Below are 16,123 nucleotides of genomic sequence, written 5' to 3'. Positions count from 1 at the left end.
TGTAGTGGTGAAGACTTCTTAGGCACCACCCCTCAGCTGTCCACCTGCTACAATACCTCCATTGGAAACAACAGATGACAGACTCCTTTGAGAGACCTACTTAGGAGCAATATTTAGTGTTTGTTACTATCTTTCCTATAATTCATTGCACTTTCAGAGTTATATTCCCCATTCAATACATCAACAGCTCAGTATTTTAACATTTACACATAATCTTGATTATTCTTCCTCCTTTGCTTAATATGCTATGCTGAGTAATCTAGAGGGAAACAATAGAAGTCTTAAAGTACTTTTGAGGGTTGTTTTGTTTTCCTTGGAATTTTAAGCACAGTATCTGACATTTAAAATTGACTTTATTATTTTATCTAATGCTAGTTATTAAACTTTAGAGCACATATAATTTTGCCATTTTTTTCTAGTGAGAAAAGTTTTAACTCTACTGCTTTTCTCGTGTAGAATAATATACTCCTTCTGGAACAGAAGAGTACTGGCTCAGGATTTAGTTGAAAAACCACATCAAGCATTCAATAATTTGAAATGCGTTTACATCTGGTTTTACACTTAACATATTTCTATGTAGAGAAATTGTCTTACTTTAATCTGCTTGGCTGGGGTCATCTCTTTGTCAGAATAAAGGACCTTTTCCTGGGCAGACTTTTCAAATTGCTCCTTTAAAAACTTAGTTGAAACCTTCGGAATCTCTTCATCCTCAGGTGTATCGATGACTACAAACAGAAGAGAATACCAGGATGTTATATAACAATATATATTATGCTTGAGAAGGAAATTGTAACGCTATGGGAAGCTTCTCCCAATGTACATTAAATAAAAAGGTTCAAGGTACATATGGCACTCTTCAATTATGTCTGTTAGCATATGTCAAGAAATACAGGAAGAACAGTGGGGGTGGTTACCTCTGGATGGGAAGTCATAAGTGATGGAGCTGTTGTTTATTTTAATTGTATATATTTTTCAAGTTTTCTGTAAGCATGTTTTACCTTCATGTTTAGGAAAAAATAAAAGTTATAAAATAAGAAAAGAACAGCAGAAAAACAGAAAAGGAAGACCTACTTCATTTAGGAAAACCAAAATCAAGCCAAAATAGATAGAACCAAGTAGTGATTGCGTTACAATTGGCTTAAATCTTCCTTTTAGCTCTTCTAGGCAACAAAACTTTTCATTCCCCTTTTATAGGCAAGACAACCTGTATGGGTCTCATGCAAACTCGCACAGATTTGTCTGTAGTTTAATCTCATATCTGTAGGCTGCAAAACTGAATTTAGAAGTGTTTAAATCTGTTATTAAAAGTAATACAATCGAGATAACATTTCTGTTCTCAGGGAGCTTGATAAACATTAAGTTTTATTCTAGGTCCCCACGGCAAAAAGCAAGTCAGAGGTGGCTGGCATATCACCTTCTAGGCTTTTAGGATAAATTCATAAGGCTGATGGGCAGTGAACTATTTTAGAAGCTTATTGCATCTTTTACCACACGCAGACCCTAATTATATATAGAAATACTACTCTGTCCCCTTTGGGACCATGAGTCATAGTTACTAAATTTACTCAGTGGGAGGGATTGTGCTTTGGAATGCTTCCATTCAAACACAGACACATCGGCAGGAGAAAGGTATATTGGGGTCAAATAATAACAAAGTCTCACCTGTTTCTTGAACATACTGATGGAACTGAGAAGCTTGTCTTATTCCCTCAGTGTGCTTTTTAAGATGAGGGGCCTATATTTAAAGATAATTTTAAATAAATAATTGTTTTTAAGAAGTCAGTTATCTTAGTAGTGTACATTTCACAATGATTTTCTTTCAAGACTTCAGTGAACATTGAGAGATGCTAATTAAACTTCTATCCCTTATTTTAATGCATGGGCTCATGCTATAACAGAATATATATGAATTAACATCTAAAGTACACTTATATTTTTTGGATGCTCATTTTATTTTTCTAAGCATGTCAATTCCTAAGTGTGGAACAGACACTGGTATGTATTAGTATTAAACACATAAAGGACATTAAAAGCAACTGCTTACAATGAGGTCAGAATTTCTACACAGGTTTATAAACTGTTTGGAAAGTATTGTCTTTCTAAGTAGTTACCATTTCTGTTCCAAGAACATCACTTTTGTGTGTTTTGGAAGCTTCTTGTTCATTTCTTTCCATTTCTTGGCTGCTTCTTGAAATGTCGACCTGGCTGCTGTGGATCACCTCCTGAAAATAAATGAATAAAGAAATATACAATGTTTTAAGAAAAGTCTAAAAATTTTAACTTTTTTTATTAATGAAAAAATTAAAATTAATGAAAATTATCACAAACTTAGTGCCTTATAACTGCACAAACTTAATATTTTACAGTTCTGTAGGTCAGAAGCCCTGACTGGGGGTGTTGATAGGTGTTAGAAGGTATGTATTCCTTCCTGCAGGCTCTAGGGGAGAATCTATTCCCTTGCCTTTTGCAGTTCTAGAGACTACCCGTTTTCCTCGGCTCATGGCCCCACTCTTCTATCAGGCTGAGGTTTTCTCACACTGCCATCTCTGATTCTCTCTTCCAATTCCCTGTTCCACTTTTAAGGAACCTTGTGATTGTATCGGGCCAATGTGTATAATCCAGGATTCTCTCCCTGTTAGAAGGTCAGCTGATTAGCAGCTGCAATTTTATTTGCATTCTTAATTCTCCTTTGCCATGAAACTTATATATTCACAGATTCTGGGAATTAGGACATAGATATCTTCAGGAGCCTTTATTCTGCCTACTGCCCTTAGTAATCAACAACATGAGAAAGATGTACCTCAAAAAGAAAATGCAAATCCTTGATGAAAAAAATATATTTTGCTGTTTATAAGCCAACTTTTCATGTTACAGAAAGACACTATAGTCTTCAAGTTGGCCATCTAGTTTGATGACACATCCAGTGTTCAAATGAGAAATATAACCAATATAAACAGGTCATATTATGTTAGCATGTATCTCCCTCCCTTCCCACATGGGGCTATTTTTGATTTTGGTTAAGTTAGCACAGGTGACCCTGGCTGAATTGGATGCTTTGAAGCTCCTGTTTATTTTGGTGATCGAGTCCTGCTGATACTATAGAATGTGCTATGGTACAAGTATATGACTGATTGATTGATATGAGTCAGTTGGCATATTGCTAAAAATCTTAACATCAAAAAATAAGGATATGAAGAGATTATTCTTTAAGAACACATGAATCTGAACTTGTTTGAAGTTGGGAGTTCAGTTTCATCTACTTGACCATCAAACACTATTTTTGAGATACGATTTTTAAAAAATTTGCCTTTGTAGAGAATAGTCAGGTGAGCAAAGATCCATTATTATTCATCAAATAGGAGCACTAATTTTTTTTTACACAAAGTTAAATAGTTTTGAGCTGTCAAATTCTAATCCTTTAAACCAACAGTAAGTTTAAAATTAATTAATGAGACCTTGACTTTTTTGTTTTTGTTTTTGTTCTTGTTTTTTTTTTTTTTTTTTTTTTTTTGTGGNTAGTGGACTTATAGTGTGTGGCTTTTTCCTCCTAAGGGTATTTGGTAGGTATACGGGGTAAAAGTTCTGATTAACCAAGCGGCCGTCAGACATATACTTCAAGAAATATAGTATGATCTGATCTCACGCTTTCCTAGGAAGGAGAATTAAGAAAAAAGTTGGCATCTTTCTAAAAGTTCTACAGAGAATTGAAGGCAAAATATAGGTTTATACTTTAGAATGTAGATTATATTTCGTTGGATGTATTAGCTAGAAATCCTTTCACAATGTATACATATATCAAATCATCATGATGTATACTTTAAATGTCTTATAATGTTGTTAACTATACGTCAATAAAGCTGAAAAAATGTAGATTGTATCTCATTAAATTGAATACCAGTGTAATTTTTTCCCTGAAGCAGAATGGTTTTCTATCCTGAGTTAATAATCCACATGTATAAAATGATATTTAATAACATGCTTGCCACATAATTTGTGCTAAGGAAAAGTGGATGACTAAACTAGCAAACTTCTATAATAAATTGTTTTCATTCAGTCTTCTATTTGTCAGAGAATGTCCTGGAAAAGAGATGGAACAATAAGCAAGTCATGTACTTTACTTTCTCAAGAGAGAATATAGGAAACAAATAATCCATATCCTTTCTTTAAATTCAAATAATCAAAATTTGATTTAATAGGAAGCTTTGCATAATCAAGTTTTATTTAAGGAGATCAGTAACATTAGGCTGTAGGGAACAATAACAATCATTGAAAATGCATGAGCACAAATAACAACTCTTTCCGAGACAACTGTTTACACCTGTGAGAAGTCTTTCCATCTGTAAAGATACAATGGAAACATTCTGTGGCTCTCTTATGATACTGAATAAACAGACAATGAAAGAGTAAAGGACAGTGGGAACCTGACCAGTACCAAGGTCCTTATTGAAGGGCACCATGATCATTACTATAGAATCATGTCTCTACTTAGAGTTCCATGTGACAAACTATGGCACAGAGACATGCTTATTTCGCCCAGTTGGTGTTTGTAAATTTGGAATTAGTCAATACCTACAAAAATCAAGATTCCTGCCTGCTTTTGTAAACTTTAAAGATCTGACAATACTGGGTTCTCATATTCCAACATGTGAGCTGCTTGCTGGAACAAAGTAATGGCCAACCTTTTTAGTTGGGATATGTACTTTTCAGTTGGTCACTGTTCCCATTGTTCACTAATAAGTAACACCAAGTTGACATTTTTTATATAAAACCTGCCTGGAACCTATAGAAATTTTAGTTTCTTATACTTGCTGCTGTCATCAGTCTGAAAGAATAGAGTTAGTGATTTGAATCTGTATGTTGAGAAAGACAAATGCAAATATTGGGAGTAAAACAGTAAATAAATGTATTTTTGACATATTTTGAAAGTTATTTTCTGGGCATGCTATACTGAACATGTATCTACTTGAGTAAAAACAATCCATGCCTATCATATCTAAATATATTTTCTTATAGGAGATGACACAACATAAACAGTACGAGGATACATAAATTTAGAGTTGTAAGTTTCAGCTTACATACTATTACTAAACAGAACTGTAATTACTGCATTAGTTTGTTATGTTAGTGTCAATGCATCAATTTTACTGCCCCCAGGTTGCTGTAATTTATATAAAGTCTGTCTTAAAATACGCCAAGATTTTATTTCTCTCGTTACTGTTTCATATTTTGCAACTAGTTTAGTTTGGATTTTAAATCTGACTTTCATTCTTTTCAGTTGCTGGTGTCTACAAAGTACAGGGTTAGTTAAAAGGATGGATCATCATAATGCTCGGGAGAAATCAAATTACACAAATAAAATGTAATATGGAATTCTGGCAAGAACACCATACATAAATTCATACAAAACAATTAATAAAATGGGTTCTTGAATATTAAATTCAAATGCAGCTCAAGCTGCAAGAGACAAAATGCAGTTTTGTTCACAAGTCGGATCAACCAGGAGTCGGAAACGGGGACTTTGTCCTAACTCCCTCCTCTACTAGGTATGTCGTAATCTTGGGTAAGTCACTAAGTCACACTTAAAGTCTTTTTATTTTTAAATCTCATTCATCCATTTATAGGAAGAAAAACAGATATATATGTGCTCTAATATTGGAATCTAAAGGAGAGAATGTGCCACAATCACAAAATAATATGATGTTTGTATGGCTCTCACCAATCTGATGTCAGCTCATATGCTAGACAAATATCTTACAAAAATCTATCCTTGATATATACTTCTTTTTTTTTTTTAAAGATTTTATCAATTCATTCATCAGAGAGAGGGAGAGAAAGCACAAGCAGGGGGAGCAGCAGGCAGAGAGAGAAGCAGGCTCCCCGCCGAGCAAGGAGCCCCATGGCGGGGCTCAATCCCAGGACGCTGGGATCATGACCTGAGCCAAAGGCAGCTGCTTAACTGACTGAGCCACCCAGGCACCCTTGATAGGCACTTCTAAGAAGTTTTCCCCACCACAGGAAAGACTTCACATTCTGCCTACCCAACTTGTCATTGTTATTATCATTACAGGAAAAGGCGTTGTACATTTCTACCAATAAAAATTCAAACTCATTCTAGCATAATGAGTAAGGAAAGAAGAGGACCAATTTTTTTTTTGTGGTGACTCACTATGATTGTGAAGCATACCCAATAGAAAAACATGTGGTAAAAATTTGGCAGAATAGTATGTGGTAACTGCCTCACTACAATGGAAAAAACAGTTCGTGCTCAATGCCAATAATTCAGCTATTTTACCCATCACTAATCTTATTTTTAATAAAACTAGAAATAGTTATGATGTATTAATGCTATTTGCATCTTTGTCAAACAGACATAAACGATGCCAAAAATGTGCTATTTATGTTAGCAAAACTGTCAGCAGATTCAAGGCTTGAAAGAATAAGCAGTTCTTTCTTTTAAGTGATGAACGTAACGATTTCTGGTTAATATATTGTGTTTCTCTAGATTTGGGTATGTCTAAATTCAAACCTGTTTCTTTTGCCATGGGTTTTTTTCTTTATTTTTTAAAAATTTTCTTTAAAAATTTATACTATAAAATTTGATTTCCTTAGGGTTTAAGCTTCAGGTTAAGGCTTTTCTACATTCACTATACATTTTTGAAATCATGCCTCAAAAATTATTTTCTGTTTAAAACCTTCCTGACTTTTCTATAGAGAGTTACTTATTCCTGCTTCTTTTTTTGTTGTCATATTCCCATCCTGTCAGTACACATCTTTATTATCTACTTATCACATTTCACAATCATTATTTGATAATATGAACCTCTCATTTAACTGAACTCATGCATCTTCAAATCTCAGTGTTTAGCATCCTGGCAGACAGATGACTCCCCCCCACCCCCCTACACCGCTGGCCTTAAATATCAAGGAGTTAAGTGCATGGGCAAATAGTCACATTTTTTCCAAGAGTGTGAAAATTTTATAATTTTAAATCTAGTTTAAAAATTGAGATTCTAAAATTTTCCCACATAATCCTATGGTTTTTATTTTTGGTATTTTAGTAAACAGTCTTTGATACTGAACATTTCATAATTGGTTGGTGAAATTACTGAAGCTGATGTGTATAACAATAACATGTCAATCACTTTACAAAGTATTCTCAGAAAGAGGCCTCTTGACAATATTGCAAGGGATCAGAACATCTATGGATGAATATGGGCAGTGCGGTGATGCTATAAGGAGTAATTGGCATCCTCAGAGGGAGGAGAAGCCTGTACCAAGAAACCAAAAATGCACAAAGACAACAAACATACACAAAGAGAAAGAACCTTTCAAAATAGAAAAATATATTTTCAAATAGCCTTTTTATAAAAAGATCTTCATGGTGCTGGTGTGCCTTCAGCTCAGGTCATGATCCCAGGGTCCTGGGATGGAGAGCCCTGTGTCTGGCTCCCTGCTCAGCAGGGAATCTGCTTCTCCCTCTCCCTCTGTTCCTCCTCCCTGCTCATGCTCTCTCTCTCTCAAATAATAAATAAAATCTTTAAAAAAAAATCTTCATGGTGCTAAATGGACCAGTTTGTATTTTTTTTTAGTGAATTAGTATTCATCAAGTGATGAAATTGAAGTGTTGTCAAGCATCATCTAGAAACAGCAGAATGCATTGAGCAGAATTATTATGACATGAAGAAATTAAGTTGAGGTATTTATGATGACAGTGAAAGACAATACTTTATCCTAATTTTTAATCTATACAAATAGGGAACGATGTCAAGGGGAAAGCAGAATCAAGGTGATTGCAAGTTCTGATTCTTTGTATAACTCAATATACTCAGAAGTGAAGCCTCCACTTTTATTTGGCTCAATAGTAAAGCTATGAGCATGTACTAGTTGGCTTGTCAGATCCAAAGAGACTGATGATGCAAACATTAAAAGAAACTTAAAAAGGTAAGGTGGTGACATTTTCCTTTGAAATCATTGCATCCCTAGACATACATGATCTAATATAGCTTCCCTTATGTATTTATTCAACCAATAGCTCCTAAGTACCAAACAACTATTCCATCACGTTGCACTAGGCATTGTCAGAATTGTTTTAACAAAAGTTTCTACAATTATATCTCAATCTACTTAAATGCCTATCAATCATCTATCTATCTATCCATCTGTCTATCTCTGGATCTGTGCAATATATAAAAATATATACATATATATTTAATGGAATAAAAAAACTCAGCTTGAAATTCTCTTGAGGCAAGATTTGTAATAAATACAGGTCCATGAATTAAGTAGTTTTATTACATAAATCTCTGAGAGAAGTATTATCACTCAATTAATTTCAACTTTTTTCACTGAAAATAATTATGCTTTGGTCTTATTTAGCTACTAAGAGCAAAACTTATCTTTTCTAATAAAAAATACTTGATTTTAAAGTAGAAATATTTGACTTCAAAAAGAGGTTTCTGAATAAGCCATGTCAGCTTTAACTGCTAGAACTCTGACTGTCCTCTTCTTTCCAAAAAGTATTATTTATGGAGCCATATCCCTGCATCCAAAAATGCTGAAGATTCATAAAAGGAACATATAAAAGATGCACTCTCAACTGGGCCATCAAACATATTAGTTATATAAATAACAATATTTATTTGACAAACTAAAAAAGCAGGATACATAAAAACATTCAATTTGCAGTAAAGGATGCCCTCTAGAAGTTTTATGTAGATGTGTGTTAAAGATATACATATGTATACAATATTTCAATCCAACATAGACATAAAGCATCTTAAAACCAAAGTGGCACAAGGATATAAGTAAACATAAAAGCACAATAAAAGAGGCTAAAACTTTGAGTCTCAAGGAACACTGCTATTACAAATAAAACGCTTGCAAGAAGAATGAAAATATTTTAAAGAAAAAGGAAACCAGAGGCTACATGTATCTTATGTTAATTAATGCAAAGCAACATAGAGAGACAGAAGAATTCTACCTCTTCATTACCACCCCTTCCTTACCAATAAGCAATAGATTTATAAGCCCTGACAATTCTATGTTTAATTATCTCTCGAGTCGATGCTCTCTTTACCTTAAACTTCTGACCCATGTAAGTCCTTGTCTCCTAACTCTTCTTCTTCCATCTAAATATGACCCCCTTTATTTCAACACTATAGAGCCAGAAACATCTTTCTTAAGTGCAGATCTATTCATCTTACTCTCTCATTTAAAAACGCTTCTTCAATGGCTCCTGATTGCCTTAGAATAAAATAATAGTTCTTTAACATAATATAGAATTTTCTTTATTATCTGGGCTTTGCTTATATCTCCAGCTTCATGCCTCAATTTTGTCGTGCTATATTCACAAATATACTATTTAACCTTTTGTATAAGGTGTTCCTTTTGCCTAGAATGCAATTCTATATTCATGAAAAATTATTTCAAATCTCAGCTGGAACATTCTCTGCTCTCAGATGTCCTCCTGACCATCTTTCATTTAGAGTAAAGTTTATCACCTCCTTGTGTCCCAACAAACCTCATTTATATTTTCTATCATAGAATAATTACACTTTAATTATATTTGTTATATGTCTATTTCTCTGATATAGTGAGCTCCTTGAGGGCAAAATAATATACTCATCATTGAATTTTTGTGCCTGACATATGGTGGGTGCTTAATGACTATCAGCCGAATAAAAAAAAAAAATAAGGCATAGACTCCAGAGTCATCCTTCTTGAGTTGGGATCACTTCTGCTCACTTTCTTTGGGCAAGTTACTTAACCCTTCAATGTGTCCATTTCTTGTCCTCTCCCCAACCCCCCAAATAAAAAGTACTAATCAGGAAATAATAACAGTGCTTATGTCAGAAGGTTATTATGAGGAGGAAGTAAGTTAATATAAGTGAACACCTGGCTCATAAGTGCTACATTAGTGTTTGCTATCTTTACTTAACAGATATTCATTGCACATATACTTTGTGTCAGCTATTTACACAGTAAGCAAGGCAAAAAAAAAAAAAAGGAAAGAAAGAAAAGATGGGATGAAAGTAAATCATCTTTGGCTCTGTCTATGAATTTTACCATTGAACTTTACCATGAATTTTTCATTATAGAATGAAGCCCAGAAACTAAAGAAGAAACAAGTTCTAATATATACATTTTTTTCCACCAGAGAAGTAGTGGATTTGGGGGGTTTATTCAAAGAGAGATAAGCAAAAAGGTGCCTGTGCATATTATGACCCTTCCAAATCATTCTGGCTGCTAGGACATGGAAATACTCTACAGAGACCTGGCCAGAGAGTGGCTTTATGATCACCTATTCAGTTTTTCTAGCTCATCTTTCATAAACTAATACCTAGTGAACAGTCAGTTGATAGTGATTTAATCTACAATTATGCATTTCTTCCCACACTTACTCTTTCTTAAAAGTCCTGTTGTATGACTATCAATTAGACAATAAATTAAGAATGTTAAGAATTGTATATTACAGATATATGTATATATATATATATATATTTTTTTTTTTATCCAGTCACAGCTCCTATTTTCAAGCATCAGAGTCTGAGTGATTTAAACAGTAAAGGTAATTTGTTAAAGAGACATTGGGTGGCAGAGGTGGGGAGTGGAATTCATGGAATCTCCAGGATTCCAGAAAATAAGACTTGGAGGTTTTGTAGTCAGTAACAGAGCTGAATAATGCTGCAGAACCATCTGTTGAACGCACCCATGCTGCTGACACAGACACACATTCACTGCTGAAGCTATCAATACTATATAATGGATGTTGCTTCTAGAATAGTTATTTCTTGAAATTGGATGTTGCTAATCTCCTGCCACCAGCCATAATTAAGATTAATTCCACATAGTTCCTGCTTCTCATGTCATTTCATCGTTTCTTTATGCAAAGTCTGAGTTGGGAGTGTCTGATTAGTCCAACCTAGTTCATATGTCTGGGTACTAGATACCGGGAAGTCTAGGAGAACAAGTGTGTGGTATTTGCAGCTTCTCCTAATGGAGCCTGATTTTGCTCATTGCATAGAGGAGTTCCCAAGTATAGAAGGAGTTTCAAATGTGAAAAAGAATGAGAAGTGCCCACTACCTCTGCTAAAAAAGTATTATTCATAATGCTGAGGCCTTCTTAACCAAATGGAAACCAGCTAAAAGCGTAAGTAAAGGTGTTTATGTTTGACAACAGAAAACATGGTAGAAAACACTATTTATGTCTTATAACGGAATTGATTTGGGCATATTTCTTGGCAACATATGTTCTATGTGACATTACAAGTACATGTAGGAAGACACTGAGAGTACAATTTGCCTGCTAAGAGGTCGGATAAGAGTTCCTCTTATACAATACTTCCTCCTTCTTTTACTGTCCCTCTGAGTCTCTATGGCCATCAGTCTTGTTCATTGGGAGGAATGACATTTTGAATCTTTATATAAAATCCAAACAGAAGGAAGAAACACAATAAAATAGATTTGGCTCTGATGCAACCATTTCAAGATTATCTGTGCAAACAAGGCAGTGTAATTATCAATTATGGCTACAAATGAATTATTCTGATCACTTGGGTTTTCTTCAAAATAAGCAAAAATGGGGAAAAATAGGGGCGCCTGGGTGGCACAGCGGTTAAGCGTCTGCCTTCGGCTCAGGGCGTGATCCCGGCGTTATGGGATCGAGCCCCACATCAGGCTCCTCCGCTATGAGCCTGCTTCTTCCTCTCCCACTCCCCCTGCTTGTGTTCCCTCTCTCGTTGGCTGTCTCTATCTCTGTCAAATAAATAAATAAAAAATCTTAAAAAAAAAAATGGGGAAAAATAAAAGGGTAACTAGGTGCAGTTTTACTGGTGAATGTATCTACTAGCAACATGGGGAATGAAAAGAGATTGAAGTGGCAGACAGGAATATTAGATTATAGCTGGAGTTTGTCATCAATTCAGCGAGAAATCAGGTAAATAAGTTACAACTAATTTCAGTCTCACTTAGAATCCCCATTTGTAATCTGCAGGGACAGAGAGTGGGGAAGCACTGAAGGAGATAGATATGAAGGGCTACCATGAATTGAGTGTTGTATGCATCAGGAAACATAGAAGGCTCTTCGTACTTGTATAGTGTCTAATTTCTTTAAAACTCTATCATTCTAAAATTCCACGTGTTGATTACACATAAAAGGGATTGAAGGAAGAATGATATGCAAGATTTTAAAAACAGCAAACATATACCATGAAAATAATGTTTTCGTATGAATTCCATCAGCCCCATTTTGAACCAATGTTATTAACACCTAAAAGCTGTAAGTGATGTATTGACCATGCACTTATTATGTGCTTAGAGTGTGCTTAAGGTAGGGACAAGAAAAAGGAGAGCCATTATCTTCAACCAGTTAAATATACTGAAGAACAGCACAATTCTGAGATGCCTTCAAAGAATCCAAAAATTAATAATCACGTGCAGTAATTTGTATTGTGCGTTAACTCTTTAAAAATCACTGGGTCTTTCACTACAATATTGTTTTCACTACTAGAGCAGGTAACTACACATTTTTTTTTCTTTCTTTTAGGGCTGGTGGTTCAGTGAAACATCTTTTCTATCAATATAATATTGGTCGTGAAGTGCAAAGTTTTGACAAATACAAAAAATCAATGCCAGGAGTTCAAGAGGTCTCAAAATCGAAAAGAGGTTCTTACTAAAAAGGACCAAGGACTATTGCTTTAAGTGTATGCTTACATAGTTTCATTTTACATAAAAAAATATATCAGCAATTAACGAAAAAATGAGCCATTTAACTCCTTTCGATTTATAGAAAAAAATCAGATGAAATGAAATTTAAGGATGTACTCTCTGATCTGTAATGGATATCTTCCCAATTAAGCTTATCAATACCAGTGCATTATAAAGGACAGAAAACCTACCCATAACTGAAGATCTAGTTTGTTCTTTAAGGATGAATCAGAGCAGATGAGATTCAAACAGGAATTGATAAAAAGGAATGATAGGTCTTTAGAACTTTCTTCAAATACTCAGATAAATATTCAGATAAATATTTGATCACATATCTCAAGATGATAAGAAGAGAGATTATACTGAGAGTGTCAAACACAGAGCCCATGATTATTAAATGATTTAACCTGAATTTTGTATGAAAAGATATTGTCTGTCTCACCACTATTTTTATAGGAACAAATCAACATATTTGCTTTTGGTTCTGATATAGAAAAAGTAGTTCTGTGTGTGTCTATAATTCTCTCATGCATAGTTTTTTCACGCTCCTTCCTCCCCGCAAATTATTGCTTCTTTTCTTTGTCTATTTTCTTTACCCACACTTGATGGCATACTTTGTCATTATCATAATTCCCTCTAGTAATGAAAAAGGCCTAGAAAAATAAGGACATGGAGGAAAAGGAGTGAGGGAAGAAACGGAAAATTCCTTTTTTAATCCTCCAAAAGAAAAAAAAAAAGGCAATATGATTTGGGGGGAACTGTTGATATTTTTAGAATTATGGCACAAAATATTTATGATAAAAGGCTCACAAACTGAACCCCAGCCTAAAGTGCCAACTTCATCAAATATCCCCCAAATCTCCCTGAAATATTTCTGAACACCGTGTGATGTGAATTCTAGTATTCAATTTTTGTAATTTGTACCCTGAAGACCGGAATGAATTTCAAATGCCATACAATTTTTGTAATTTGTACCCTGAAGACCGGAATGAATTTCAAATGCCATAGCAGAATGCTGTCTTTAGCACTCTGGTATTTCCCCCAGGGTAAGGAAGATAGATTGAGCGCTTGGCTCCCCCTGTTGGTATCAATCTGGTGGCTGGTATATAATGGGCCTTGTCCTGATGGGGTAGGAAATGAAGTACCCTCAGCTGGTTCCTAAAGAGATGAATAATAACTTGCTCCTTACCATGGTAAGTGACTCTGGACAGAGAGGAATAAAGAATAAGCACATGAAAAGCCTGTTGGAAGAAAATGTAATCTTATTCCATGTGCTGTGATCTTAAGATCTGCATAGAAGCTGGAAAAAATAAATTTCCCAAGCAATATTCCAGACAGTTATCTCTGCAATAGAATGGTGCTGAGGACAGAATGTTCTAATGTCCCTTCCTTTTCTCAGGCCTTGTATTTTCCCAGGTTTTTTTTTTTGGGGGGGGGGGGAGGTGGGGAGTATGCTAATCTGTTTGTAATATGCAAACTAATGAATGAACATGCAAAGAATAGACGAACGTGTCTCAATCTAATAATTTTCAAAGACCCATGAGGATGGGTTTGTTTTGAGAAATACTAGATGCAGAAGTAGAAAGAGCTAATACTACCTATCTTATGTCAAGTGCTTACAGAAAACACCCATTTTCATAAAAGTAACCGTAGAAAAAATATTTTGCAGCTTCTACTAATTTCTACAAGCATAATGATTCTGTAATGTTAAGGTTTCTTTTGTTAAAATTTTCCTTGCTCCTCAAAAACTAGCAAAGTTTATGAACTTAAAATCCCACAGCCTGCCATTCTAACAATTCAAAAATAAAGCAACTTTAATTAGTATAATGTATTGTTTCTATATTTGAGAATTCTATTAAGTATAATTATACAAAGAGCACATTTCTATTTTTAAACTAATATGAGATTTCAAATTGAAGGAGGGGCTATGTCAATGCATTCCTTCTTCCAGCTTTCCCTCTGTGGCTCCCACCTCCCATACAAGATGACATAAAATCCCATCACGTCCCAATGTCTGTTTTACGTCTTCATCAACATCAGATACTTTGGGGATCACTGGGAATATGAAACTCTGGGCAGTGATTTTGTGTTTTGTGGTAAGGGTCCAGGTGACACTCTCTCAACAACCCTGGGCTCTGAGATAGGAGCCAACAATACCACTCCTTTTCCCCTAGAGCAATCCCAATTCATTTTACTTGAAAGGAGTGAAGGGTGTATCTGTAAGCACACTTGTCTTCTGCAAATGAAATTGAAAATGGGTTCTATAAGAACAAATAGGTTTACAGAAACCCGCAATACCATTAAGAAGAAGAGCTGTGGTAGTGGTACTCCAATAATTGGGGTAAACATTGCTCTTACAAATTCTATTTTGGAGCACGAGTAAGATGAATAGTAGAACAGCAACCAGTTCGGGATTTTTTGAAAACACTTCCATCTGTGCTGCAACTCAGTCTTAGGGGTTTTTGTAGGCTCTGACAGCCTGAGAAATAGTGCCAGGGCACCCTCCATAGGATAATATTTCTCAACCCTTCCAAGTCACCAGGCAGATTAGCTCATTTAGTTATTAACAGCATAAAGAGCCCAGGCTGAATGCATGCACTGGACAGACTGCACTATTTCACCAAGAAGACCGTTTCCACAAAGGACCAAGGCAAACATTTTGCCAGTGTCTTCCGAGTGTGGGGTTAGAATGAGTTTCCTTTTATAATGATGCACTGCAGAGTCCTACATGCTGCCCCAGGGGAGGAAGGAGTGAATCCCTCCAAGCACTAGCAGGAGAGCACACATACCAACAGATTCTGCAGAAAGAAGCTGAAATTGGAAGTTGCAAAGCAACCATGACTAAGATTTTATGGTCACACCTCAGCAGGCAGTTAGCAATTACCGTGGACTTCACCTGGGGACATCCGAGATGTTGAGTTAGAGTGTGTGGCTCCAAAGTAATGCAAATGACGTCAGTAGATCACAGACGTTAGTCTTATTGCACTTAATGGGCACACCTTACGTCTTGGGGCAAGCACACGCATTGGTTTAGTTAAGGAAAGAGCCAAGTGACTCTGAGCAGGTTTACTACGTTATTTAATAAAGGTGATCACTTTATAATTAAATCCTGTGTCTTTCAGAAAATAATATTTGTATAGAAGTATTAAAGGTACAAACTCAAGAGACATTAGGTGTACAGACTGTATAATCCAATAAAATTAAAGTTTTTTTGATCAAAGATTACAATAATAAGGAATTAAATCTCAGTTTTCGTTAATTACTGGTACATTAGTGTGGCCTAAGCTAATAAATTCATTCATTTTTTAGTTTATCTTTATTCTAATTGGCTTACCTTAAAAAATTTGATGTATCTTTCCTTAGTTCATTTATATCATTAAATTATTTAGTTTATTTTTAATGTTTAAATATATCTTTG

General features: G+C 35.0%; 1 protein-coding gene across 2 annotated transcripts in view; it reads right to left on the bottom strand.

Moving 5' to 3' along the window:
* The window catches only part of XIRP2 (xin actin binding repeat containing 2), a 71,588-nt gene that overhangs the window by 17,973 nt on the left and 37,492 nt on the right, over window positions 1-16,123 (bottom strand). For both annotated transcript variants that reach the window (XM_019804422.2, XM_019804423.2), the window contains exons 4-6: window positions 2,112-2,222; window positions 1,663-1,735; window positions 595-725 (exon numbers count right to left, since the gene is read on the bottom strand). In XM_019804422.2, coding sequence (XP_019659981.1) covers window positions 595-725; window positions 1,663-1,735; window positions 2,112-2,222 — 315 coding nt within the window. The remainder of the gene's footprint in view (window positions 1-594; window positions 726-1,662; window positions 1,736-2,111; window positions 2,223-16,123) is intronic.

Source organism: Ailuropoda melanoleuca, chromosome 2 (genome assembly GCF_002007445.2).
Source record: "Ailuropoda melanoleuca isolate Jingjing chromosome 2, ASM200744v2, whole genome shotgun sequence".
Lineage (NCBI taxonomy): Eukaryota > Metazoa > Chordata > Mammalia > Carnivora > Ursidae > Ailuropoda > Ailuropoda melanoleuca.
The sequence above is the reverse complement of the archived record's forward strand: the minus strand, read 5'-3'. Positions and strand labels throughout refer to the sequence as shown.